Source organism: Gobio gobio (assembly GCF_949357685.1).
Source record: "Gobio gobio genome assembly, chromosome: 19".
NCBI lineage: Eukaryota > Metazoa > Chordata > Actinopteri > Cypriniformes > Gobionidae > Gobio > Gobio gobio.
Genome location: NC_137112.1, coordinates 48,615,962 through 48,643,331, shown reverse-complemented (window position 1 = coordinate 48,643,331; position 27,370 = coordinate 48,615,962). Strand labels below are relative to the sequence as shown.

Sequence of the window (27,370 nt, the reverse complement as noted above, 5' to 3'; positions counted from 1 at the left end):
ACTCCACCCTGGGGGGCATTTAACTCCTCCCTGGGGGGCATTTTACTCCACCCTGGCGTGCATTTTACTCCACCTTGGGGGGCATTTTACTCCACCCTGGGGACATTTTACTCCACCCTGGGGGGCATTTTACCCCACCCTGGCATGCATTTTACTCCACCTTGGGGGGCATTTTACTCCACCCTGGGGGCATTTTACTCCACCCTGGGGGGCATTTTACTCCTCCCTGGGGGGCATTTAACTCCTCCCTGGGGGGCATTTAACTCCACCCTGGGGGGGAATTTAACTCCACCCTGGAGGGCATTTTACTCCACCCTGGGGGCATTTTACTCCACCCTGGGGGACATTTTACTCCACCCTGGGGGCATTTTACTCCACCCTGGGGCATTTTACTCCACCCTGGGGGCATTTTACTCCACCCTGGGGGCATTTTACTCCACCCTGGGTGACATTTTACTCCACCCTGGGGGCATTTTACTCCACCCTGGGGCATTTTACTCCACCCTGGAGGGCATTTTACTCCTCCCTGGGGGCATTTTACTCCACCCTGGAGGGCATTTTACTCCACCCTGGAGGGCATTTTACTCCACCCTGGGGCATTTTACTCCACCCTGGAGGGCATTTTACTCCACCCTGGAGGGCATTTTACTCCACCCTGGAGGGCATTTTACTCCTCCCTGGGGGCATTTTACTCCATCCTGGGGGACATTTTACTCCACCCTGGGGGGCATTTTACTCCACCCTGGGGGGCATTTTACTCCACCCTGGGGCATTTTACTCCACCCTGGGGGGCATTTTACCCCACCCTGGCGTGCATTTTACTCCACCCTGGGGGGCATTTTACTCCTCCCTGGGGGGCATTTTACTCCTCCCTGGGGGGCATTTTACTCCACCCTGGAGGGCATTTTACCCCACCCTGGCGTGCATTTTACTCCACCCTGGGGGGCATTTAACTCCACCCTGGAGGGCATTTAACTCCACCCTGGAGGGCATTTAACTCCACCCTGGAGGGCATTTAACTCCACCCTGGAGGGCATTTAACTCCACCCTGGAGGGCATTTAACTCCACCCTGGAGGGCATTTAACTCCACCCTGGAGGGCATTTTACTCCACCCTGGAGGGCATTTAACTCCACCCTGGAGGGCATTTTACTCCACCCTGGAGGGCATTTAACTCCACCCTGGAGGGCATTTAACTCCACCCTGGAGGGCATTTAACTCCACCCTGGGGGGCATTTTACTCCACCCTGGGGACATTTTAGGGCTGCTCGATTATGGAAAAAATCATAATCACGATTATTTTGGTCAATATTGAAATCTCGATTATGTAACACGATTATTTCACATGACTTTGGGAATGTGTTGCATTTATTAAAAATACACCTTTCAACAATTCAATTGAAATTGTAACATTTGTTGTACTTTTTGAACTATTAAAATAAATAATATAACATATATTCAAATCAAAGTATAAAAGTATTCACGTAAAAATGATAACCACAAATAAATAAGATCAACAATATGGTTCGGCTAGATATGCTTTTCAGGTATGCCTAACATTAGTTTTCAGGTACAGAAATGTATCAAATGTAAAATAACATTGCATATTTGAGTGCATAAATTAAAGATTAATCCTATTAAACTTACAAAAGCTATTCAATCAAGAGCGGTGAGTGATGTCCTTGTCTTTTGTTGTTTGACATTAAACAGACAGACAGCAGTAAAGGCCACTGCCCCTTTAAGACCTAATGATCGGATATGCGTCGTCTTTCTCGACTGTGTAAAGTTTACTCAAGGCATATACAGACTATGTCTGCTAGGATACTCATCAAGATGGACATGTTGACATACGCTTTGTGTGAGTTTGTCCGTTCAAGAGCAAGACTTGAAAGAGAACTCAATATTTGCGCGCTGTGAGACGTGTGCGCGCTCTCGGATGAACGCACAGAGACAAATTTTCTCACAGCGCGCACTACTTCTCATTCGCGTCTTCTGGCACTAAACCCGGGTGATGACGGCGAAAATTACTGGTCATATTCGAACATATGACAGCACTCGCATGCATTGAACAAAGTTTACAAAGAGAGAATTATTTGAAAAATATGAAGGAAAAAAATGACGTTTACACGGCACCCCTGCTCTCGTCAGTTTTTGTTTCTTTATTAGATTGTCATAGATCACTCTGTGTTTAATTTTCAAGTGGTTAAACAAATTTGTGGTTTTCCCTTGCGTTGCAGCCACTACCATGTAGCAAATCTTAGCATGTTTCTGCTCGTCGTCTGATTCCTCGAAGCCAAACTGTTCCCAGACAACGGAGTTGGTTTTGCCTTTATTGCTCACCAAACGCTGCTGTAACTGCCCTCCTTCTGCCATCTTTACTCGCGCAGAGTTTTTAAATTCCAGCGGATGATATGCACACGAGTCACGAGACTCACGAACTGAGAGAGATTGTGGCTTCGGGAGGGGCGGATGAGCGCGTGCGCGTTTCATTCAGAACGCAAGACAAAATGAGTGTTCTTGCAAAACTGAACATGGCAATATAATCGTTTTTTCTCGATTGTACTGTTTTGGTGATCGTTGGGAGGCTAAATCGAAATCGAAATTCGATTAATTGCACAGCCCTAGGGGTGTGGTCCAGGCTAGACCTGCTTAAACCAGCCGTCACTTTAGGCTTCTTCAGTGTTATCTGACTATAAATGATGATTCTGAAGCAAATGGGTTTGATGGTTCTTGGACAGAGCGGCTCTAACACACAGTGTCCACTAGTGCTGTCAGTCTCAATTTCTTTTGCATTATTGAGGATTTGAGTCTAAAGGAAGAGAAAAGCGGACTCTAGTCTAGAGCACAATACACACATTCTGAACAGCCATAGAAATGAGCTCCGCCTCCCGGAGTCTGCTTTTGTTGTCCTGAAAGAGCTTCTACAAGTTAGGCTCTATTTTTAGTCTGCTCTTGTCTGTTATCAGGAGAGATGCTGATAGGAAGCTTTGGTGTTCTGCGAATCTTCCCAGTGCTGAATCGTCTCCTGAGGAGAAGCCTTTGTGCTGTGTCCGGTGGAAACCGTTTTCATTGTGATGAATTAAACTTGGATTAGAGTTTTTAAGGTGTTTTTGACAGCATTGTTTTCTCTTTAACCACCCTTGAGTTCTCTATGTAAAGATCATGTTGCCCTGAAGTGGAATACGATGCCCATCTCCAATCCCAATGAGTTTTGCCACAGTATCCCTAATGTCTACTCAGTGAACATAGAAGATAGCTTGTTGGTCTAAACTATATTTGCACTCAGTTGAACTGGGTTAATTGTAGGGCTGTGCGATATTGAAGAAAAATGCGATATGCGATAATATCCTTGTTAAATAATGCGATATGCGATACGATATTGCTTGTGTGCTTGTAAAATCTAATTCTTTCTCCAACGGATATCTTTCACTTAAAGATTAAGAGACAGTGTTTACATGAATACTCATCAAGACGGCCATTTTGACACAACTGTGTGTGTATTTGACAGTTCGAGTGTGTAACAAGACACAAAAAAAGAACGGCTTGTGCGCACGTTTCGGTGTGTGTGTGTGTCAGACAGCGCGAGACTGCAAGGAGTTGTTTTTCGTAAGTTATTGCGTTTAATAACTCTTTTTAACGTCAAGCAAGTCTCATAAGTAACAGTCGTGTGCTCAGTCTATTCTCTGATATATACATCGACCTAAAACATACACTTTTCACAATGTTGAAGTAGCCTATTAAAATCATTCAGAAATTGCGTGCCCTTGCGATATGTACATTTGCGATATTTTGATAATTTGATAATTGTGCAGCACTAGTTAATTGTTGTTGTTAAGTGCTGTTGCTGTTCAGAGTTTCCGTGTGTTTTCTGCAGTTTTCCACACCAAGATCCGAACCGAAGTTCATGTTTTGATACATTTGTGTTAGTTTTGGTTTGTTTTTTTCCTAACGTTGGGTAATCGGCAGATATTGTCACGTCATTTTTGCCAGGCCGTCCAATCACAGTGGAGGAGGGGCGGGACAAACACTACACCGACCAATCATCCCACTTGTACACCGATTGAACAACAATAATGGAGAAGTTAATACTGCTTTAACTGCATTTTCATATTCAGTAATATTCTTCAAAATGAGATGCTAGTAACGCATTACGGCCATGGATAATCTGTATCATAGCAACCAAAGTATCTCCGCTTGAAAAGCGCCACCCGCTGGCCGTTTTCAGAAGAGCACCAGGCGTTTTATAGCTGGCTAAAAATGCTTTAGTGGACACACGATAATTTAATATTTATTGCTAGGCATATGGCCAATTAGTCTCTTTAGCATTTATGCAAAATACTGGAGCCAAACCTGAGAAAGAAGTCCAGAAGATTCCACAGCGTTCCTGACACGTCATTGGCTGGTGTAACTCATGGGCGGGGATTATGCTAATTATGAATGAGCGTGCACGCGCGTCCTATTTATTCATTAATATACACACGTTTAACTACCGAATCCGTGGAATACGAAGCGTTTGAGTTTTCGTAAAAGGTCCATTTTACATGCAAATTACTCCGAATTTGATCCTAATTTTACGAGTGTTTCATGAATGAGGCCTGCAATTGTTGGTAAATACAGTAGGCCATATTCAGTGCATTTGGAAAATATGCTTACTTGCATATTACATTATACATTCTGCAGGAATAGTAATAATAATATAGCCTGGTCCTACCAGACTCTCGTCCATTTCATTTGTTCAGAGAGTCTGGCCGCTCTTCATTGACAAGCATTAACTTCCTTGAAGGCGGGGACTCTTTTAAAGTTTAAAACTATTAGATCTGCCCAGAGCTACTCTGGATCTGCCATAACCAATCGCTAACGTTTGTTTGTGACGTATGTCATCTCAAACTAGCGCACAACATCAACATCATCGATATCAGCCACTCCCTCTCTTCGCTGATTGGACCGGTTAAAATTTGACAGACGAAAACCAGAGAATATATGGCAATCCCAGACCGAGTACTGAAGGAAAATAACAATTGAGCGGAAGTACGTAGGAGGGCGGAGCCAAGCAAATGATAATATGCTATTCCGAATATATTCCAGCATCTGTATTAGGGATGCAAGAATACAGTTAGTCCACGGTTCAATACATACCTCGGGTTTTAACCACGGTTTTCGGTTTGGTTCGGTCCTGATGGCTTGTCACATCAGTTTTTTGCTATTCTATTCTTAGGCGACGGGAACAGCAAGAGGTTAAGGAGAAAAAATAATTTTTTTTATTGCAATATACTCTTTCTTTATTTTACTTAAAAGAATTGAAAAACCTTACTTAAACTTAAAACTTTACTCTAAAAAAAAGCATTTAAGTATGAAATTGAATGAATAAATGTAAAAATAAAACACTACGCAGACTTCACTATAAAATATACACTGCTTCTTATTAAAGCTGCTGTGTTAAAGTTCTTCAGTCAAGAGCAGTGAGTGATTTTCTCTTTGTTTTTTGTTGTTGTATTAACATTAAAGGGATAGTTCACTCAAAAATGAAAATTCTGTCATCGAGAAATGAATGCAGGTTTGGAACAATATTAGAGTGAGTAAATAACGGCATTATTTTATAGGTGAACTGTCCCTTTAAGGACAGCGTGTTCACTATAGACTGCGCGGCTGTCAATTTAAGACCTGCGCGCATCTAATATACACACACACACCGATTTTATTTTCACTTTAGACATAACCGACTGTGTTTTATGTTAACCTTGTGTGTATTTGACAGTATTAGTGCAGTAAGACGACTACTTAGTCCAGTAATCACGTGTTTGACAGGCGTTTAGTGCGCACGCTCGGAAAAGCGCATGTTAAAACCGCGCACGCGAATGAAGGCTTTAAAACACATGCAAATAATGAACTTTGGTGATTGTGAATAACTCTAGTGTCCCGTTAGTATAACTCCACCACTAGTGTGTGATGTGAATGTATGTCGTGTTGTTCAGTATTGGGATGGAGGCAAATGATAGAATTTGTAGAAAAATAATTAATTAAAAGCAAAACCGATAAAACCGCAATTCACAAGCACGTATTGAACCGTGAAGGCCGTACCGGCATCCTTAATCTGTATGTATGTATGGCATCAGTCTAATTTGACATTTTTCTACCCCTATCAGAATTAGCTTCATTTAATGATGTAAAACACCCTTAAAGGCTGATTTATACTTCTGCGTCGGACCTTCGCTGTATCCTCTACGCCGCAAGTTACACGTTGGTTTTCATTTATACTTCTGCGTTGTTGTCCTCGTCAATGTGCAATTCCACATGCAGACCACTAGAGGCAGTGTCCACCGTTAAAAGCCGCAGAAGAAGCGGCTTGTTTACATTGTCATTGCATGCGTCTCAATCAGGTCCTGGTTCAGTAGTCAGGGCACTGATCAGGACATAAGGCAATGAGCTGATCCCTGATCAGTGGCCTGACTACTGAACCAGGACCTGATTGAGACGCACCCAAAGTGTGTTTGTGAAATCATGCCGAGCTCGTGATGATGTTTTCAGTATCGGTGGCTCGTGCAGACGAGCGCTTCAATCGATTACTGTTGCGGAGACTTTATTCATTCCGTTGAAATCACAAAACCAAATGCACCGAAATGTGTCCCTGTTCTTGATATACAATCACTGATTCACATCTTTGGTTTTAAAGCTACACTGTGTAACTTTTTTAGTTTATTCTTAGCTAAAAACACTTAGTTCTTTTAAATATATGTGCTCATTAAAGCATATTTACTTCTTTCAAGTAATAAAGTATTCTGGTAAGTTTATAATATGCCATTGTAAACACATACGGGTGAGGGTTCGAATGCGGGTCGCCATGTTGCCCCTCCATCTTGAAAGTACATTAGCCAAAGAGGGACATTCCCGTAAATTCAAGCTTCGCCTTTCGTGTTTTAACACGTGTCGAATGTGGACGAGGTCGAACTGGAAGCCATATTAATCTTGGACTAAATCGGCCACCGTAGGAGTTAAAACGAAATCGGAATTGAGAGGAAGAGAGACTAATATTCCCTGGATGGCCATATACCTTTTCACCGCTAGATGGGGGAAAATAGCTTTAATGAGAAAATGAATAAACTTTACTCAGCGGATCTATGTATTTATTCACTAACATAAAGAATCTCTGCACTACACAATATTGTGTTATATAGCAGATGAAACTATCATCCCATTTCTGGACACACACACTCCTATCGCAGATTTTTTTATTTATTTATTGACCTGAGGGAGGGGTTCTGGCAGACCAATCACAGCGCTTGCCGTCCGCGTAGAATTGACGCGTTGTTACATTTTTGGAGAGGTGCGTGTCAGGGTACATCGCTAGGGCTGTAATCTCCCAGTCCATTAGTCGATTATTAGTCAATATGTTCTGGTTTGACCAAAATTCTAATTGGTCGATTTTTTTTTGCCTCGTTCATTTCATCAGTTTTGCTGCGCCGCGTTCATTTCATCAGGACTCTCTGCACTCGACTTTATTCCTATGGGTCACGTCAAGCGACTTTAACGCAACCGCTAAGCATTCCGGGAAAGAAAAAAGCTGGTCGAAGTCCATCTTTATACAAATTAATCCATTGAACGCGACTCCCCAATGGAAGTAGAGCACATGGAGACTGAGAGAAGTCTCTCGCTGGTCCTTTGTTTTTCATTCCCCGCTGGCTCAAACGCACGCCTATAGCGGTAAACTTGAGGAACGCCCATCAACACACACATGAGGGGAAGCGTCACAACACCGTGCTTCAGTCGTAAAAGCGTCTGCCAAATATGTAAATGCAAATGTAAGTGGTGTTTTACTGTAACTTCAGCATTTCCAGGCACGTCAACTAAAGCGCCGATCTCATTGGTCGGACAGTTTTTAACGCACCGCGTCAAAACAAATAAACAAACCCAAGGCGTTTTTTAAAAAAAAATTACGCCTGCCGTTTTGCGTGTTGTTGCGCACACTCACATTGGCGTCACGAGGCGTTAAACGTCGACGATAAACGCATGCGAGAATCGTGCCGGTGTGAACAGACCTTAAAGGGTTAGTTCACCCAAAAATGAAAATTCTGTCATTAATTACTCACCCTCATGTGGTTGGACACCCGTCAGAGCTCAATGAAGAGACACAAATGAAGATATTTTAGTGTAAAGCTGATGCTGAGAAAGGCTTCAGATAGGCCTCCATTGGCATTCAGTACATTTACACTCACAAGACCTAGCCTGGCGTGGCCATACTCAATTCTAGTCAGAATATGAGTCTGGTACCGCTCCATTGAGCTTTGATTATGGGGCGTGTTTCAACCGAGCCAGGAAAGACCTCAATTGGATAGACCCACAACCAATCAGACCAATCAGAGCAACACGTAACGTTAGTTGTCAAATGTCAACAGAACTCAACTGCACTGTGTTGCCAAGTCCGTGTTTTTCTCCATGTCCGCGGGTTGAAGCGACCCCAATTATGTGATTATATAAACCCAGGAATGCGAATTTTAGCAGGCAGCCTTGCCAAAATAACATATTTTGCCAACCAAACGCCATTTTTTTCCGGAGAACACCCCGGAAAGTTATTGTTTTGGGCTATAGTTTTGAGTAGCAATTGTGCGCGACATTGCAAAAACACTTGGAAACCCTGTCTGCACGCACGCTGGATTAAGTAACGTTACAAGAAAAAGATGAGTGTAAACGATCTTTGCCAGTAATAAAATTATTTAAGGATACACAGAGTACTTACCAACACGATCATCGTTTCTGAAAGAAATAGTGAAGGTGAACGCATATACGAACAAGTTCTCCGTTTAGGATAAGAGCAAATTCAACCCAAGAGCCTTCGATGACGTGGATGATGACGTTACTGTTGATCATCTGTCCATCATCGTCTAAAGCCCGCCCTGATCATTTCATTGGTCCGAACAGTTTCTGTTCGGGCATAATTACTCCTCTATGGAGCGAGTCCAGACCGAACTGCCTGAGCAAAAAAAATTGTGGGCGGGGCTAAATTCGGCTGGCATCCAGGCTACACAAGACCCATAAAAGGCTCTTAAAACGTCGTTACAAAGTCCATCTCACCACAGTGACTCTACAATAATTTTACGATGCGACGACAATAGTTTTTGTGCGCAAAAAAAATCAAAATATCGCCTTTATCCAACTTGTTCTTGTCTTCCGTGTGTGTCTCCACGACGCATGCGTGAGAATATGAGCAGATCCGGCGTTCGGACACATGACCCAGAAGAGATTTGTTTACAAGCAGAGGAAGACGCGCGTATCTCAGCTGTTGAATTCTACATTGATCGTGCTTTAGGTCTCGGCGTAGTTCTCAAAATGGGGTTAAAGTGAGCATTTCATGGATTCCCGAACGCCGGATCTGCGTCATATTCTCACGCATGCGTCGTGGAGACACACACGGAAGACAATACAAGCTGGATAAAGGCGTTATTTTGATTTTTTTTTGCGCACAAATACTATTGTCGTCGCATCGTAAAATTATTGTAGAGTCACTGTGGTGAGATGGACTTTGTAACGACGTTTTTAGTGCCTTTTATGGGTCTTGTGAGTGTAAATGTACTGAATGCCAATGGAGGCCTATCTGAAGCCTTTCTCAGCATCAGCTTTACACTAAAATATCTTCATTTGTGTCTGAAGATGAACGGAGGTCTGACGGGTGTCCAACGACATGAGGGTGAGGAATTAATGACAGAATTTACATTTTTGGGTGAACTAACCCTTTAAGAATGGCTGATTAACTCTTCTAAGTAAAACCTTCCTCAGCTTGATAAGAATCAAACATCTGTTCTTGTCCATGTGAAAGTGTTTCAGCTCTACTTTCTTTCATACCTAAATGTGTCTGCCAGGCATCCGTAAGATCTGATTATTGCTTTTCACTTGATCCCAATCTGATCTTCCAAGCTTTGTTGAGTCATTGCGATACGTTCAGTGTGTGTCCGCTCATATTACATGTGCCCTCTTTAACTTTCTCCTCTGCTCACCTTCAATATCCAGCCTTTACAGAACAGAGTCATGAGTAATAATGCAAAGTTAACATGCTAACATGATTAATTCAATGTGTTTAATGCCATTAAGGTGGATAAAGTCATTTTAATTGACTACATAGAACTTACTATAGGGTTAAAGTTAGGTTAGTTAATAATAATTTAAAAAGTGCATTTTTATTCAACTTGATGTTTATTTCTTATCATGTTCTTATTATTTTTTATAGTTTTCTTAATATATTATTGTGATTTTACTTTATTTTAAGCCATCACATTAAGGTTATACAATCACCAACTATAATCATCATCATTACAGTGGCTTGTGTAAGCTTCAGATGGACGGTAGAGAGTCATCTTTCTCACATTCTGCTGGAGGTGTTAAATTCTGTTTTATATTCAGAAGGTCCTGTGCCAAATATTGATCTGACACCAAAAGAAAATGTCAGATTAATGCCAAGTCCTGGCAGCCGCTGAGACATTTCTCTCTGTCTCGGGATTCTCGCATGACTGATTTTCATAGGCTGGTGACTGGACAGATGCTGCTGTTTGGTCACAGGTCTCGAGGGATGAGTGACAGACAGTGGATAGGACAAAGATTCACTCAGCCGTAGTGATTTTGTACAGTCATTTTGAAGTTGAGCCTTTGCTTGTTCTGTCATCTTCAGCTAACTCCTAAATGTACTAAATCACAATGGCTCTGTTCCAAAACTGTCAGCTCACTATGAAATTTCCCATAGTCATCATGTATCATACAAATAATGCTCCTTCAATTGTGAGACTCAACTCGCAATTGATCGAGTTTGCATGTTGCCAATGTAACCTTGCCTGACGTCGTCATACTCAATCTAGTCAGAATATGAGTCTGATCTGCTCCATTGGGCTGTGATTATGGGGTGTGTTTCAACCGAGCCAGGAAAGACCTCAATTGGACAGACCTACAACCAATCAGAGCGACGGAGAGACGCATAACGTTAGTTGTCAAATGTCAACAGAACTCAACTGACCTGTTGCCAAGTCCGCGGGTTGAAGCAAACCCCAATTATGTGATATACAGACCCAGAAATGCGATTTTTAGCTGCCAGCCCTGCCAAAATAACACATACTTGTTACCGGAGCCATCTTGGAAAACAGTCTGGAAAGTCGAGCCACGAACGCTGTGCTAAGCTGCAATAATTCCTATCGACCAGCTCACTTAGCATAAGAATTATCGCAGTTTAGCACCGCGCTCGTGGCTCGACACGTCGAGACTGTTTTCCAAGATGGCTCCGGTCTGTAGACGCATAATGTTCTGTCTTTATAAAGTATCTTTTATCTTTGTAGGGACCCTCATTATGCTCCCGTGTTAGTGTGAGGCTATTTTGAGCCTTGTTAGTGGTTTTAACTAGCGATTTAATTTGACTTATTCTATGCCCCATATACTAGTGTTATAAGCTAATCTGTTTTTAGAGATAAAACTCTTTACATCCGATTTTCATGAAAACGCATCCCAGAGAACGATCTACTCGGTAACCATGTGTTAATCACCCCTAGGTTCATTTTTCACCGGAGTTGTCGTTTAACGCTTGTCAATGGAGATCGGCCAGACTCGCTGTACAAATGAAATGGTAGATTACCAGATTGAGAATGATAGAGATTACCAGCCCTTATGGTAGATTTTGGAATTGAACATTTGTGTTAATCGACCAGACGAGAACGGTTCTAAACTGTTACGCAAACTAGGGATGGGCATTTTTGTCAATTTCTCATTTCGATCATCGATAGGTTTCAAAAACGAGTACTCGAGTACTCGGGGGCGGGGCATGAGCAGGGGGCGGGATATGTACAGGGGGCGGGGCTTGTCCGTCATTGAGATAATGAATACTGTTATGAAAATGGTTGTTGACAAATACAAACGTGACATGAAAACGGGTATATGAAAACATGAACATATAAAACAAAAAATAACGGCTAGATTATGATGCATAAATGTCTTTGAAAAAGAAACATCTTTATAAAATGACCGTCTCAAATAACCAAGTCAGTAATATCGAACATTGCATTTGAGCTGAAACTGTGAAATAACGCCACCCTGCAGAGCTTGCTAGCTGGTTAATAAACTCAACCAAACGCACCCTATATCAATATTAATATGAAGATTATTATGAACCTATTACGACATAAATCAACACAAAAGGACGTGAATGCGCACGTGAACTTCAGCGTGCTAGATTTTACAGGCTATGGTTTGAAACGGAACATTTTGAATGCGCTCTTCCCTTAACAACGCTCATACACGGACAACGAAAGCACAGAAACAACATTTTATTAAAAACGTGTTCTCATTATAATGCTATGACAGATTGACTCTGCACATCATGCACTTAATTTTATTATTCATGATCGAAGCGTTTACAGACATCACTGCGCGTTTACGAACTCATAACGAAAAACAGCTTTAAATAAACTAGGTCTACTGTTAAAAAATACGAGAACAGTATAGCACTGCTGCATTACTAATATCAATGATTCTGAGAAAGAAATATCTGAAAAGAATATGACCGTCTCTAAACCGTCATGTCGAGCATTAATGCGTTTGAGCTGAAACTGAAGAGAATGAACAGCCGGTATAACGGCAGGGCTTTGCTAGCTTATTAAGCTCAACCAAACGCTTCTTATATTAGATTAATCAGATATAGAAAACATAAAAGTAATCTTACAATGTGCATCTGCAGAAAAGGACGCGAATGCGCACTTGAACTTCGCGCGCTAGTCTGAGTGTTCTCGCTAGTTTCTCTCTGGATCAGCTGATGCACGGGGAACTAAGCTCAGATCATTTACAGCATCATCGTGTTCTCATTATAATGCTGTGTAGGCTATGACAGATTGGCGCTGCACATCTTGCAATAATTCCAGACATCACTGCAGTGCCTCAGTTTCACTTTATTTCGCCGCGGTCTGGAGGCTGTATAACGCTAACTAGGGATGCAACAATACAGTTAGTCCACGGTTCAATACATACCTCGGTTTTTAGCCACGGTTTTCGGTTCGGTTCTGATGGCTTGTCACATACATTTTTTGCTATTCTATTCTTAGGCGACAGGAACAGCAAGAGGTTAAAGAGAAAAATACTATTTTTTTATTGTAATACTCTTTCTTTATTTTACTTAAAAGAATTGAAAAACCTTACTTAAACTTAAAACTTTACTTAAAAAAACCCTTGTACACATTCCTAGTGTATTGGATAATATAAAATAAATATATATAAAGATTTACACTGGCAGCTCAGAGCTGTACAGCAGCATTAAAGTATGAAATTGAATGAATGAATGTAAAATTAAAACACTACATAGACTTCACTATAAAATATACACTGATTCTAATTAAAGCTACTGTATTAAAGTTCTTCAGTCAAGAGCAGTGAGTGATTTTCTCTTTGTCTTTTGTTGTTGTATTAACATTAAAGGGATAGTTCACTCAAAAATGAAAATTCTGTCATCGAGAAATGAATACAGGTTTGAAACAATATTAGAGTGAGTAAATAATGACATAATTTTAGAGGTGAACTGTCCCTTTAAGGACGGCGTGTTTACTATAGGCTGCGCTGCTGTCAATTTAAGACCTGCACGCATCTAATACACACACACACCGATTTTATTTTCACTTTAGACATAACCGACTGTGTTTATGTTAACCTTGTGTGTATTTGACAGTATTAGCGCAGTAAGACGACTACTTAGTCCAGTAATCACGTGTTTGACAGCCGTTTAGTGCGCACGCTCTGAAAAGCGCATGTTAAAACCGCGCACGCGAATGAAACCGGCAAAGCTGTAAAACGCATGCAAATGATGAACTTTGGTGATTGTGAATAACTATAGTGTCCTGTGAGGATAACTCCACCACTAGTGTGTGATGTGAATGTATGTCGCGTTGTTCAGTATTGGGATGGAGGCAAATTATAGAATTTGTAGAAAAATAATTAATTAAATGCGAAACCGAAAAAAACGCAATTCACAAGCGCGTATTGAACCGTGAATGCCGTACCAAACGGTTCAATATTATATTGAGAATTGTGGCATCCCTAACGCTAACCAATCAGACCTCCGGTATCGCGCAAAACGACGCAATAACCAATAAAAAAAGAGACAAATATTTTTTTTTAAAGTCAGGGCGATCATCATTCTCATGATCGGTGATCGCTGTCACGTTCGAGTACTCGATTACTCGACCACTGTTGCCCATCCCTAACGCAAACATGTATAAATATCCTCTTTTTCTTTTCTACATCCTACAGATGGCTTCAGCTACAGATAATCGCTACGGGCAAAAGGAGTCTTCCGACCAGAACTTTGATTACATGTTCAAAATCCTGATCATCGGGAACAGCAGCGTCGGGAAGACAAGCTTTCTGTTTCGTTACGCAGACGACTCCTTCACCCCAGCGTTTGTAAGCACAGTGGGCATCGACTTCAAGGTGAAGACCATCTACAGGAACGACAAGAGGATAAAGCTGCAGATCTGGGTGAGAGAGAGCGCTTTGATTGGGTCCTGACATACACCTGGAACATAGCTGTGCCAGATTAAGGGCTTTTTGTGATAGAAAAGAGGTAGAGGTGTTTTTTAAATTCAAAAACGAATAATGAATCAATAAATATCATAGCAGATTTTTTTCTTACTGGAGGTTTCTTAAAAATAAGAGTACAAAATTGTACCTTTTTAGGGTACAAGTGTCCGTCACTGGGGTGGGACCCTTAAGGGTACATTTCTGTAGCTCTAAGTCAGGGGTCGGCAAGTTTGGTCCTAGAGAGCTGATGTCCTGCAGAGTTTAGCTCCAGCCCTACTAAACCACCACAGTATTTAAGGGTTAGTTCACCCAAAAATGAAAATTCTGTCATTAATTACTTAACCTCATGTCGTTCGACACCCGTCAGACCTCCGTTCATCTTCAGACAGAAATGAAGATATTTTAGTGTAAATCTGATGGCTCTGAAAGGCCTCCATTGGCACAATGCACTTTACACTCTCAAGACCCTTAAAAGACACTAAAGACGTCATTACAAAGTCCATCTCACTACAGCGGCTCTACAATAACTTTATGAAGTGGCGAGAATAGTTTGTGCGCAAAAAAACCCTAAATAACGACTTATTTAGTGATGACGATTTCAAAACACAGCCTCATGAAGCTTCGAAGCGTTATGAATCAGTGAGTCGATTCATGATTCGGGTCGCGTGTCAAACTGCTGAAATTTGGCGATTCAAACCGCTGAATCGACTCACTGATTCATAACGCTTCGAAGCTTCATGATGCCGTGTTTTGAAATCGTCATCACTATGTAAGTCGTTATTTAGGGGGTTTTTTGCGCACAAAAACTATTCTCGCCGATTCATAAAGTTATTGTAGAGCCGCTGTAGTGAGATGGACTTTGTAACTTTAGTCTTTAGTGTCTTTTAAGGGTCTTGAGAGTGTAAAGTTGAGCCAATGGAGGCCTTTCAGAGCATCAGATTTACACTAAAATATCTTCATTTGTGTCTGAAGATGAACGGAGGTCTGACGGGTGTCCAACGACATGAGGGTCAGTCATTAATGACAGAATTTTCATTTTTGGGTGAACTAACCCTTTAGACCAGGGGTGTCCAACCCTGGTCCTGGAGAGCTACCACCCTGCAGATTTTAGCTCCAACCTCAATCAAACACACCTGAACCAGCTAATCATGGTGTTCAGGGTGCTAGATAATTACAGACAGGTGTGTTGGAGCAGGGTTGGAACTGAAATCTGCAGGACGGTAGCTCTCCAGGAGCAGGGTTGGACACCCCTGCTTTAGACTCATGCCTCCCAGCATGCATTGCAGCATTAAGTATGTCACCATTGTTGAGATTCATATGCTGATTCTTGATATCTGTCATTCACGGTTATATCCACTGATGATCGGGTGAAATGATACAGAAATAACATTCCAATCAATGGCGGGTGGATGAGAGATGAATAATTGTGTTTGTTTGATAAAGATATTTTGCGAGTCCTGTGAGCGTTTCTCCAGACGCTTTTAAAACTATTCCTCACGTGTACTGACAGGGGAGCGGAAACTCATTAAATATGCAAATCTTATCCAATCCTAGCCGTGGGCGTTTACTTCCAAGTCTTCAGTGCAGCACGCCCATCAAAACAGAGTGTTTTTCAGAGAGCCTCAAATCCAAGGCAGAAAATAGCCTATTACTGATTTATTATGATAAATGATATTACGAACGTCATAAGTTGACCTCAGACAACAGGATAATAATAAATAAATAAAAAACGTTCATGACACTTTTAAAAACCTTATTTGTCATTGACCCCTTACACCTTTTTTTTTTTCTTTAAATCCTTTATTTGGTTGTTTGCTTGCATGTCATTGAGATATAAAACATGGATAATATCTAGAAAAATACTTACAAAAGGAATATAATTGCCGGTGGGCTTAAATGGGTTAACAGAATACAAAATTTGATACATTTAATATAATTGTGATAATGTCATAAATAGGGTTGGGAATCGTGAGAAATTTTCCGGTTCCGGTTCTGGTTCCGGTTCCGCCTAACGATTCCGGTTCCATTAAAATTATTAAACAACTAGTGGTAAAGGAAAAAGGCACAATACGCAACTCAAACAAAAAATTTTGTGTTTATTACTTGCTCTAAAATTAATTTACAGGTTGGCAATGTCAAAAAAGTCCTGTACTGTACATATATTACAGTATTAATTAAGCCATTCTTGCAACACATTTTTTTTTCAAATGAACACCTCTGAAATTGTCTTATTACATTTTATCTCTCTGTCTCTGAATAAAACCAAGTTATGAATTATATTTATTAGTTATATTTATTAATTAGTTGTATATTAATTTAATAGTAATTCAGTTATTCAGTGAACTTGTAAATAATAAATTGCAATTCAGCATTACAAAAGTAATTGTGCCTAAACGCTTACCTAAACCATGGTGACTCAACGGTTGACAAATATATATATATATATATAAATATAAAGGCCTTTCACTATAAATCTGGTATAAGCCTGTGGCACTCTGTGCTGTAGCAAATGTTTTGTCAAATTGCTAGTGCAGCCTCCTTTGCATGTTATTAACTTTTCACATTTTGCTTCATTATCATTCATTGTTTGGAAATGAATCCATACTTGTGACTTTCTCTACGCCATGCTGGTGGTCAACGAGAAAATATCTGACGCAAAACCGTAAATGTATAGCGCGAGGGCTTTCAGGCTGAACTGCGGCACTCCTGGAAGCGGCAGGAAACGTAATTAATATTCATGATGAGGTGAGGGTTGCCAGGTTTTCACAACAAAACCCGCACAATTGCTACTCAAAACTAGCCCAAAACAAGCCCAATCGCGTTTCAGGGGGGGCTTCTCCTGTAAAATTCGCATTTCCGGGGCTAAATATCACATAATTGGGGTCGCTTCAACCCGTCAACAGTGTTTAAGTAGCCCAATTCCGCGGGAAAACCACAGACTTGGCAACACTGGCTATCACTCGCTATTGAAGGATACGCTTCCAGCGCTTCGCACACACATTGTCCCAGAACCGTTTTCGGAACCGAAATTTAGGAATTTCGCGCTGTTCTGGTATTTTTCAAAAATCAGTTTTGGTTCTGCATAAGAACCGGTTCTCGGTTCCCAACCCTAGTCATAAACCTAATCAGTTAAGCCACTGTGGTTTAATGAAGTGTTGTGGTCTACAGAGAAACGGGGAGATGGTCTGTGGATGGGGAGGTTTGCTGAGTAGCCAATCAGAATCGCTTGTTGCATCAGGGCCCCTCCCCCACCGCCTCAGATTCCCCTGTGGTGAAGACGCCCCTCCCCCCACAGACCTCAGTAAAGTCCTGACCAGATTCACACACACGCTAGAGAAAAGCTTCTTCACGATGGATAAAATACACTATTGTGTGGCATACAGTGTCTGGTCTTAAAGGACAGAATTGGATAATGCTCTGTAAATATGCCCAACCTAGTATTATGCAACGATAAACATTTTAGACCATTGTCACATGTCGCGTGATTCATAGAGTTGTGCCCATAGATATCTATAATAAAGGCTAGATGTGTTACTGCAGAGTCTCTATCGTCATCAGCGGCGGCCATCTTATCACAGGCGAGCTTTTTGGCGGACTCCTGATGTAAGGCGAGTGATCTGAACACAAATACTCTTATCTCGCTGAAATCTGGACGGATTTACAAATGTTATTAACGTGGCTATAATTCTGGATGCTTGAACATGTTGGTTATAATTATTCATAAGTATGCAGTGTCATAACTACATCTCTGAGGTTTATAACAAACCGTTTGAAAATCGGTAGAAAATTGAGCAAGTTATGAATTACAAATAAAGTTTCAGAGAAGGATACTTTATTCATCCTTATATCCTGCGGTCACTCCGGGAGTAGGTTCGACCATCAATTTCGTTAAAAAAAAACAAGAATCGAAAACAACACTCCATGATTCCTGGAAACCAGGAGTCAGAATCAATTCCAAAAATGTTGGAATTGAACAGCCCTAGAAAACGGTTCAGGGTGAGTGTAATAGAAAACAGAAACACTTTGCTGGATATTGTTGGAAAGATGCTGATGTATTACTGTGGTATCAGAGTCAAGAGCCCAAAATAGGCACTCGGTCTCACTGATATTTTGGGATATTAATAGGACCATCAGTGCTAGACTCCATTTTGACCTGGGTGAGGATTTATCCCATTGATTTCTTCCATTAGGCTGATGTCCTCATAGTTCTATCCTCCTCATGTTTCTCTTAGAAAGTCAACTGGAGTTCATCATTTACTCGCCTTCATCTTGTGCCAAATGTGTTTTACTTACTAGTTTGTTTTTTGTGCGGGACAATCAACAGCATGTCGATTGTACAAGTTGTAATTAAAGGATTAGTTCACTAATTTCCTCATCCCCGTCTCATCCAAGATGTGTCTTTCTTTCTTCGGTGGAAATGAAATGACGTTTTTTGAGGAAAACATTCCAGGATTTTCCTGCTCATAATGGACTTCAATGGGATCTAGGGTTTGGTACCGTTCACATGGTAACCGGTATCGGTTACCCAACGGTACCTTTTTTCGGTACTTTTGGGATGTTTACATCAATAACTGTAAAGAACCTGTAAGTAATTTATAAAAGTGTTATTGACATTATGCCAGAGCTGCCCTGGTCGCTGTCTGCCATTGTCAGTGATGTTTGATTACTGTAATATTTACTAGTAAATAGAAGGCAACTAGGTACTTAAAGGGATAGTTCACCCAAAAATGAAAATTCTGACACAAAAGATGATATTTTGAAGAATGTTTGTAACCAAGCAGAGAGAGCAGCCATTGACTACCATAGTAGGGAAAAAAATACTATCCTAGTCAATAGTTGCTCTATCTGCTTTGTTGCAAACATTCTTCAAAATATCTTCTTTTGTGTTCAGCAGAACAAAGAAACTCATACAGGTTTGGAAAAACTTGAAGGTGAGTAAATGATAACAGAATTCTCATTTTTGGGTGAACTATCCCTTTAATTTAATTAATAAAAGCAACCATATTATTATTTTTCTTTTTAATTTCATTTCTATGAAAAGATTTCCCACAAATTATGTGTTATGTATTTTCTGGTAATCAAATGAAGACATTAATTTAATTTATCTTTTAATTTAATAAAAAAAAAAAAATTGTCAAACAAAGCAGCACAACTGAGCTTTATACGCTTAAAATAAAAAATATACATGTAATTTATAAAAAAAAAAAATTGGGATAATTTATTATTATTACATTAGTGATAGTAGTAGTATTATTACATTGAGACGTATAGAAGTTATTTGTCAAGTTAGCCGAACTTTTATTTTGACGGGTTGCCATGAATTTGAGTTTCTGTGTGTTTGATATAACGGTAGTTTTTCTCAAATGAAACGGTAAAATGCTCATAAAGTGACTCTCAGTGGCTCTGGAGATGACGTTTGTGTGTTCATATCCTCATATGAGAGGCAGAGATGGAAACATGTGACCGTCACGCACGATTCTGAGTGTGTGTGTGTGTGTGTGTGTGTGTGTGTGTGTGTGTGTGTGTGTGTGTGTGTGTGTGTGTGTGTGTGTGTGTGTGTGAGGTAAACCCATAGACTGTAAACCGCACGTCTACACATTCATTCGCACAGAGACACACAGGATTCGTATTTGAATAGTCTTTTTTGTGGTTTAATATTCACAGACACTCGTCTATATCACAATATGCGTTCTCAGGTACCGAAATTTGGTACCGATTGATTTAATGTGAATCGGTAGTACCAACGGAATTCGGTCGGTGCCCTTAAGAGTACCGAGTTCGGTATCCAACGCAGGGGCGTAAATTTCATCTAACAGTTGGGGGGGACAATAAACATGACATTTCTCACGAGCAATTTTTTAAGGGGACACAAATAATACAGCCAAAATCGTACTTGTAAGGATATGTGTACCAAAAAAAAAACCTTTTGTACTTATTTGGCGTTTTGGTGCACTGAAAAATTATGTAATGTCCATTTTTCTTTTCTCTGTCATTTTATCTGACCAACAACACAAAGCGATAGTTGTTTACTAAAACTTTTATAACTTTTTCTGAGTGTCCTATTTAAGAAGAGACGCACGTCTGTTTTCCACAAATAACACACATGAACTACAACCGTTTAGGATCTGTGCATTTAATACGATTAAGGTTCACTACTCAGTCATATTATAATTATTAAATTATCTTGCGTCCTCCACATAGTATTTTATACTATATTCAGATCTTTAGATATTCAACTGCAGCAAGCCCTCTGATTTGCCACTTATGATCATATTGAGCAAAACCCAACACAGATCTGACAGAGCGGCCGTGCGCATACTTTCAGTTTAATTAGCGCTAATTCGGGGGCTGGTTGCTTGATTTTTGGGTTCATTAGCCTATTATTCTTAATGAAAAACACAACAAGAAAACAGTACAATGGCACTCCCTTAAATAGGCGCTTTTACATTTCGCTTTGAAACCAAATCTTCCACGATCATCTTGTCTGTCAGCTGTTTGCTCGTTCGGCTCGTGCTGTATTGAGCAGACACGTTCAGTTTTTAATTGTTGTGTCTGCTCTCTAACTTATTTTATTACTATAAAAGTGAGAACGACGGTGGCCTGGCCGGGGCAATGCCGCAGTGGGCAAGTGATGTTAGCAGTGTTTTAAAGAGAAATAATCACTTCATCTGATGTTTAAAGTGAATAAAATAGCTTTGACAGCTAACTGGTGTTTCACAACTGCTGTCTGAAGAGCTTTGTTCTCTCCCCAAACTTGTGTGGTAGTTTTTTACGGTCTATGGGTAACGTTAGTTGAGGTGCGCGGTGGATCGAACCACTATGGGGCAAAGGGGGGGACTCAAAATGTTTCTAAACTTAAAACGCATTTTTTTGTCCCGTTTGCGTTTGTATTGTTTTACTACTTACACATTTATTTTAATTGTATATCATTATATTATTTACAATACCCAGCATGGTTTTTAGGGGGGGACAGCCCTCTATTTGGGGGGGTCCTGTCCCCCCCGTCCCCCCCGCGATTTACGCCCCTGATCCAACCCTAATGGGAACCTACGGTTGAAGGTCCAAATCAATGCAGTTTCAAAGGAAGGGCTTCAGAGTCTCTGATCCCAGACGAGGATCTTATCTAGACAAACAATGGATTGCGTAATCACGTCTAAAAGGAAGAGGAAGTACCGCCCCAAGCGAACGTGTGAAGACTATTACAAACGCCCTTTACCAAAAAACACTCAGTCTTCAACTTCAAAATCGTCCAACATCGTTGTTACCTTTTTTTTTTTGCTAAAGGATGTTTGTATTACATGTATTACATGTGTCCTAACTACACACGCCGCGAGACGCGATAAAGTCTAAAGGCTAAAGACTATCCAATTGCGTACAGAGTCATTTGAATTATGCTCGTTGATCACGCCTCTTGTGCCTGATTGGTTGAAGGACTATCCAATTGCGTACAGAGTCATTTGAATTATGCTCGTTGATCATGCCTCTTGTGTCTGATTGGTTGAAGGACTATCCAATTGCGTACAGAGTCATTTGAATTATGCTCGTTGATCACGCCTCTTGTGTCTGATTGGTTGAAGGACTATCCAATTGCGTACAGAGTCATTTGAATTATGCTCGTTGATCCCGCCTCTTGTGTCTGATTGGTTGAAGGACTATCCAATTGCGTACAGAGTCATTTAATTTATGCGCGTTGATCACGCCTCAACGACTTGTATAGTCCTTCAATCTGATTGGTTGAAGGACTATCCAATTGCATACAGAGTCATTTGAATTATGCTCGTTGATCACGCCTCATGTCTGATTGGTTGAAGGACTATCCAATTGCGTACAGAGTCATTTAATTTATGCGCGTTTATGGTCGCGTGTGCAGTAGAAAATACAGATCAGACTCCCCAGACTAATGTTCAATCTTAAATTGAGCTTGGTGACCCTAATAATATGATATTTAGACCCAGGAATGCGACCCTGCCAAAAAAACACATATTTTACCCCCAAACAATTTTTTTTTTCCGGAGAACCCATCCGGAAAACTATTGGGCTTGTTTTGGGCTAGTTTTTTTGAGGAGCAAATGGGCGGGTTTTGTTGTGAAAACTTGGCAACCCTGATCTCAGGCAGTGTTTATGTGCTTTATTTAATGTTAAATCGTGTCATGTGACTTTGAATATCATTTAGTGCTCAGCTTTGTAACGCAGTCGCACTAAAAGCAACAATGGATAATTCACCTCAGATCTTGAAATATTAAACGTTCAAACTGTGAACAAGTGTATTCTATGACAGTGATTGTTTTAGTGACTCCGTGTGTATGTTAGTCATGTTTAAATGCTGTAATATTCATGAATTTGATTATGTATCCGTTTCCTTGCGAGTGCCGTCAGGATTAATCTCTAGTGCCTAAAGCCCCGCCCACACGCTGTTCTGATTGGCTGTGGTTTTTGATTGATTTGTCGTATCTCGTAGTCGCGGACAGACAAGTTGCTTGATGCTGAATATTATTGCGTTGCGTGTAGTTTGGACACGTGTAAGTCTTTGCATGTGCGCTTTGTAAACATGGGGGCGGTACTTCCGACTTCCGACATGATTACGCAATCCATAGCCGTCACAGAGCAGCGCAAAATGTGCAATTTTGGTTAAAAAGTATATTAATTGTATTTGTTTTTATTTATTAGAAATGTATATAAGATCCTCGTCTGGGATCAGAGACTCTGAAGCCCTTCCTCTGAAACTGCAGTGATTTGGACCTTCAACCGTTGGTTCCCATTGAAGTCCATTATGTGCAGAAAAATCCTGGAATGTTTTCCCTTAAAAAACTTCATTTCGACTGAAGAAAGATGAGATGGGGGTGAGGAAACTAAAAAGGAATTTTCATTTTGAAGTGAACTAATCCTTTAATATTCCTTCAATGAGCCTCTGCACTTTCTTTTCACAAAAACCAGGAGAACAGGATTCAGCCATGGTTTTGGTTTTTAGCTCCTCCTATCAGGAAATATGAGATGGAGTTTAACACACTGATCCGGCATCACTGCACCTGAGAAATGAGTTCATTATAAACACATTCAGATCATGAGGAGTGCAGGAGGACAAACTAATGCTTGTGTCTGGACAACAAACGACTTTCACAAAAGTGGAAGAAAGTTAAATAACTTTACAATCATTTTATTTCACAAATCTTGGAAGAGCATAGAAAGAACCGGATTTTTGGTTGCTTGGTGGTTCTTTACTTAACCCTTATGTGTCCCTGGGGGCGTTTTAATCCACTACGGGCTGCTTTTGAGTCTTAATTTGGCCACAACTTTCTCTGTGTTTCAGCAAATGGAATGATTTTTGGCGACAAAAATATTCAGCCAAATTAATAAACTTGTCTAATTTCGCTATTTTGAATTAAAATAGACCTATAATGTCATTTATAATATAATTAACAAACAAGAAATGTTAACAAAGCCGTTTTCTTCAGATTAGGCATAAGATTAATAATGAATGTGTGCATATTGTAAATTAATAATTCCAATTACTCCCAGTAAATAAAACTTAGAGGTAAAAAAAAGAGAGTAAAAAAAAAGCTCAGCTTTGTTCAGCCTGTATTGGGCATAATATTAGTAATCAATGTGTGCATATTGTGAATTAATTTAATACATTTAGTTACCCAGCTTTCCTGTTAGCCTTCAGTAAATGAACATGTCAATGAAAATGATTCATAAAACATATAAATATCAGTTAAACATGTTTACTTTCTTCACTGACGAAACTGGATAAACTGTATCAGTCAAATCTCCCCACTGACATGGTTTTCGAGTTATTGTTATCTAATTTTTTGGCGTTCAGAACATCTTAAAATGCACATATGTAGATCATAGAAATCAAAATGTTCTTGCAGGAGCCACAGAACCCCCCTAACTACCTATATTTTGAATCTCAGTGATTATAAATCTGCCTACATTGTATGATTAAGGGATGTACAATATGGTCATGCAGACTTCATTGCTTCATAAGTAATAATAATAATACGTTTATTTTTTATAGCGCCTTTCAAGAACCCAATGGACAATCAATTACAATCAGACAGTCCGCCTGTTCATTATCGTAAATAAACAAGCAGGTGTACAACAAATAACTCCAACAACAACAAAGAAGTTATAGAATCAAAAAGAACAAATAACAGTAGCTAGTCATGTAGCATAACAGGAAGAGGTGCGAGATCACTTGAAGGCAGAGGCGGTGCGAGAAAGATAATTATTTACTGCACAGAGAAAAAAGATGAGTTTTAAGTTGGGATTTAAAAGTCTGGAGAGTAGGTGCGTTATGGATAGTCGAGGGCAGCTTATTCCATAATTTAGGGCCAATAACACTAAAAGCCCTTCCTTCAGTAGAGCGTTTAAACTTGGGGACGACAAGCAGGTTTTCATTGCTGGATCTGAGGGTCCGGGCAGGAGCATAAGTAATAATAAACAGCCAATATCCTAATATGCATACTAATAAGCTACTAGTTAATAGTGAGAATTGGACCCTTAAGTCTTACCATTATTTTTCATATCCTCACTGGGGCTGAAATCCTAGAACCGCCCCTGAGCAGAGGTGGACAGTAGCTAAGTACATTTACTAGAGTACTGTACTTAAGTACACTTTTTGAGTATCTCTACTTTCCTTGAGTAGTATTTTTTATGGAAACTTACGACTTTTACTTCACTACATTTGAAAGACAAATATCGTACTTTTTACTCCTCTACATTTCTATCAAGGCCCTCGAAGTAGAAAGTCGTAGCCGCTTTGAAAGTCAGTGGATGATTTGTTTTCTTCTTTAAAACGTGATTAGTTTTTTTTTTTGCAGACAGACTATCAGTAATCACTCTTGTAGGATCACATGAAGTTCAATGATTTCCAAGTATTTTTTGAACACCAATCAACTGATGGCAAAATCGAAGGCAGCAGTTTCCAGACTCAGTATGGTCAAACTTAAAAGTTATAAAAACTTAAAAGAGCAGACATGGATAAGTCTGAAAGTGCACAGAAAGCTGCCTCTCAGACGCCAGACCACAAATACTGAAGTTTAGTCTATTGAATCTATTAAAATCTTATTATAGTCAATTAAAACTAGATTAAAACTAAAATAATTCAGATGCCTAAAATGTTGTAGTCAAAAGTCTATGACTAAAACTAAATCCAAATTTGCTGTCAAAATGAACACTGGTATGAAGTATGATCGGTCAAATGATTTTTATAGATTTACCCGCAAAGTTGCCATAGCCTTGTGGATCCAGCGCTAACACATATAGCTAACGTTCAACAATGATGTTAGTTAGCATGCAAAAGCGTAGTTGGGCTAATAATGTTAACTGAAGTCCTTTCAGAAATATGTTTTTACATAATCTTACATAACCAAAATCAAATAAACACAATGTAGACACAACCTGTAAGTGTAAACAAACACAACCTTTCTTTTCTAGTATGATTTTGACTTTGATAAGAGCTTTGTAACTTTTAAACAAGTATTTAAATGAGTTCAAGGTATGCTAGCATGTCAGATGGAGCTTAGACCCCCATGATGGAACAGCGTGCATTCATACAACAATGCAAAGATAATAAAATAATGCGTTTACTTTTGATACTTAAGTACTTTTAAAAGCAAGTACTTCTGTACTTTTACTTAAAGCTACACTGTGTAACTTTTTTAGTTTATTCTTAGCTAAAAACACTTAGTTCTTTCAAAAATATATGTGCTCATTAATGTATATTTTCTTCTTTCAAGTAATAAAGTATTCTGGTAAGTTTATAATATGCCATTGTAAACACATACGGGTGAGGGTTTGAATGCGGGTCGCCATGTTGATCCTCCATCTTGAAAGTACATTAGCCAAAGAGGGACATTCCCGTAAATTCAAGCTTCGCCTTTGGCGTTTTAACACTCGATGGCAGCGTGACCAATGTGGACGAGGTCGAACTGGAAGCCATGTTAATCTTGGACTAAATCGGCCACCGTAGGAGTTAAAACGAAATCGGAATTGAGAAGAACAGAAACGGATGCTGCGTCCCAATTCGCATACTATCCGTACTAAATAGTATTCGAAAAAAGAATTAGTATGTCCCAAGTCTTAATATGTTGAAAAGAGTATTCCAAAGATTCCCGGATGGTCGACTATTTCCGGTCAGAATCCGAAGTGCAGATCGATGCGCACTATAACGGCTGATATTGCCCACAACCCATTGCGAAAACTACAAACGCGGATAAAAAGTGTTAAAAAACTACAAACATGACGGTTACGCGAGTCTGACGGTTAAGTGGAGAGGATTAGATAAAAGGGGCTTGAGTGAGCAATTCTCAGTATTTCACCTGACAAAAATATATTTATTCAATGTTAGCCACATTATATTTCACCTTCAGCAGCATTGAGAACTTTTGTAATGATACGTTTGGCCATTAACTTTGCAAACACATGAGGAGAGTCTCTGCATTAAAGACCCAGGAATGGCAGATCAACGAGCGTCTACATTTCTCTCCGATACGGTAGGAGATTAAACTGAATGTGGAGGATTTGAACTGTGACGATGATTGACAGTTTAAGCGGTGACGGGACGCGCGTAACAGAGTCCGTTAAAGATGACGAAGTAGTATATCCCAAAGCTTGCATACTCTTCTGCTACACACTCAAAAGTTACTACTTTTAGGACGTAGTATAAGTAGGCGAATTGGGACGCAGCCTAATATTCACTGGATGGTCATATACCTTTTCACCGCTAGATGGGGGAAAATATCACACAGTGTAGCTTTAAGTAAAAATCTATCTTTACAACTTTCACTTGTAATTGAGTAATATTTAACCAATAGTACTTTTACTTTTACTCAAGTAAT

General features: G+C 40.0%; 1 protein-coding gene across 4 annotated transcripts in view; it reads left to right on the top strand.

Moving 5' to 3' along the window:
* Positions 1-27,370, top strand: part of rab3ab (RAB3A, member RAS oncogene family, b) — a 41,338-nt gene that overhangs the window by 2,407 nt on the left and 11,561 nt on the right. For 2 of the 4 annotated variants that reach the window (XR_013818598.1, XM_079844887.1), the window contains exon 2: positions 14,259-14,486. Coding sequence is in view for 2 of the 4 variants with exons in the window: in XM_079844887.1 (XP_079701013.1) it covers positions 14,259-14,486 (228 nt within the window). In the remaining 2 variants the exon portion in view is untranslated. Of the gene's footprint in view, positions 1-8,759; positions 9,679-14,258; positions 14,487-27,370 lie in introns of those variants that run through there. The other 2 variants (XR_013818599.1, XM_079844886.1) reach the window with 2 other exon arrangements.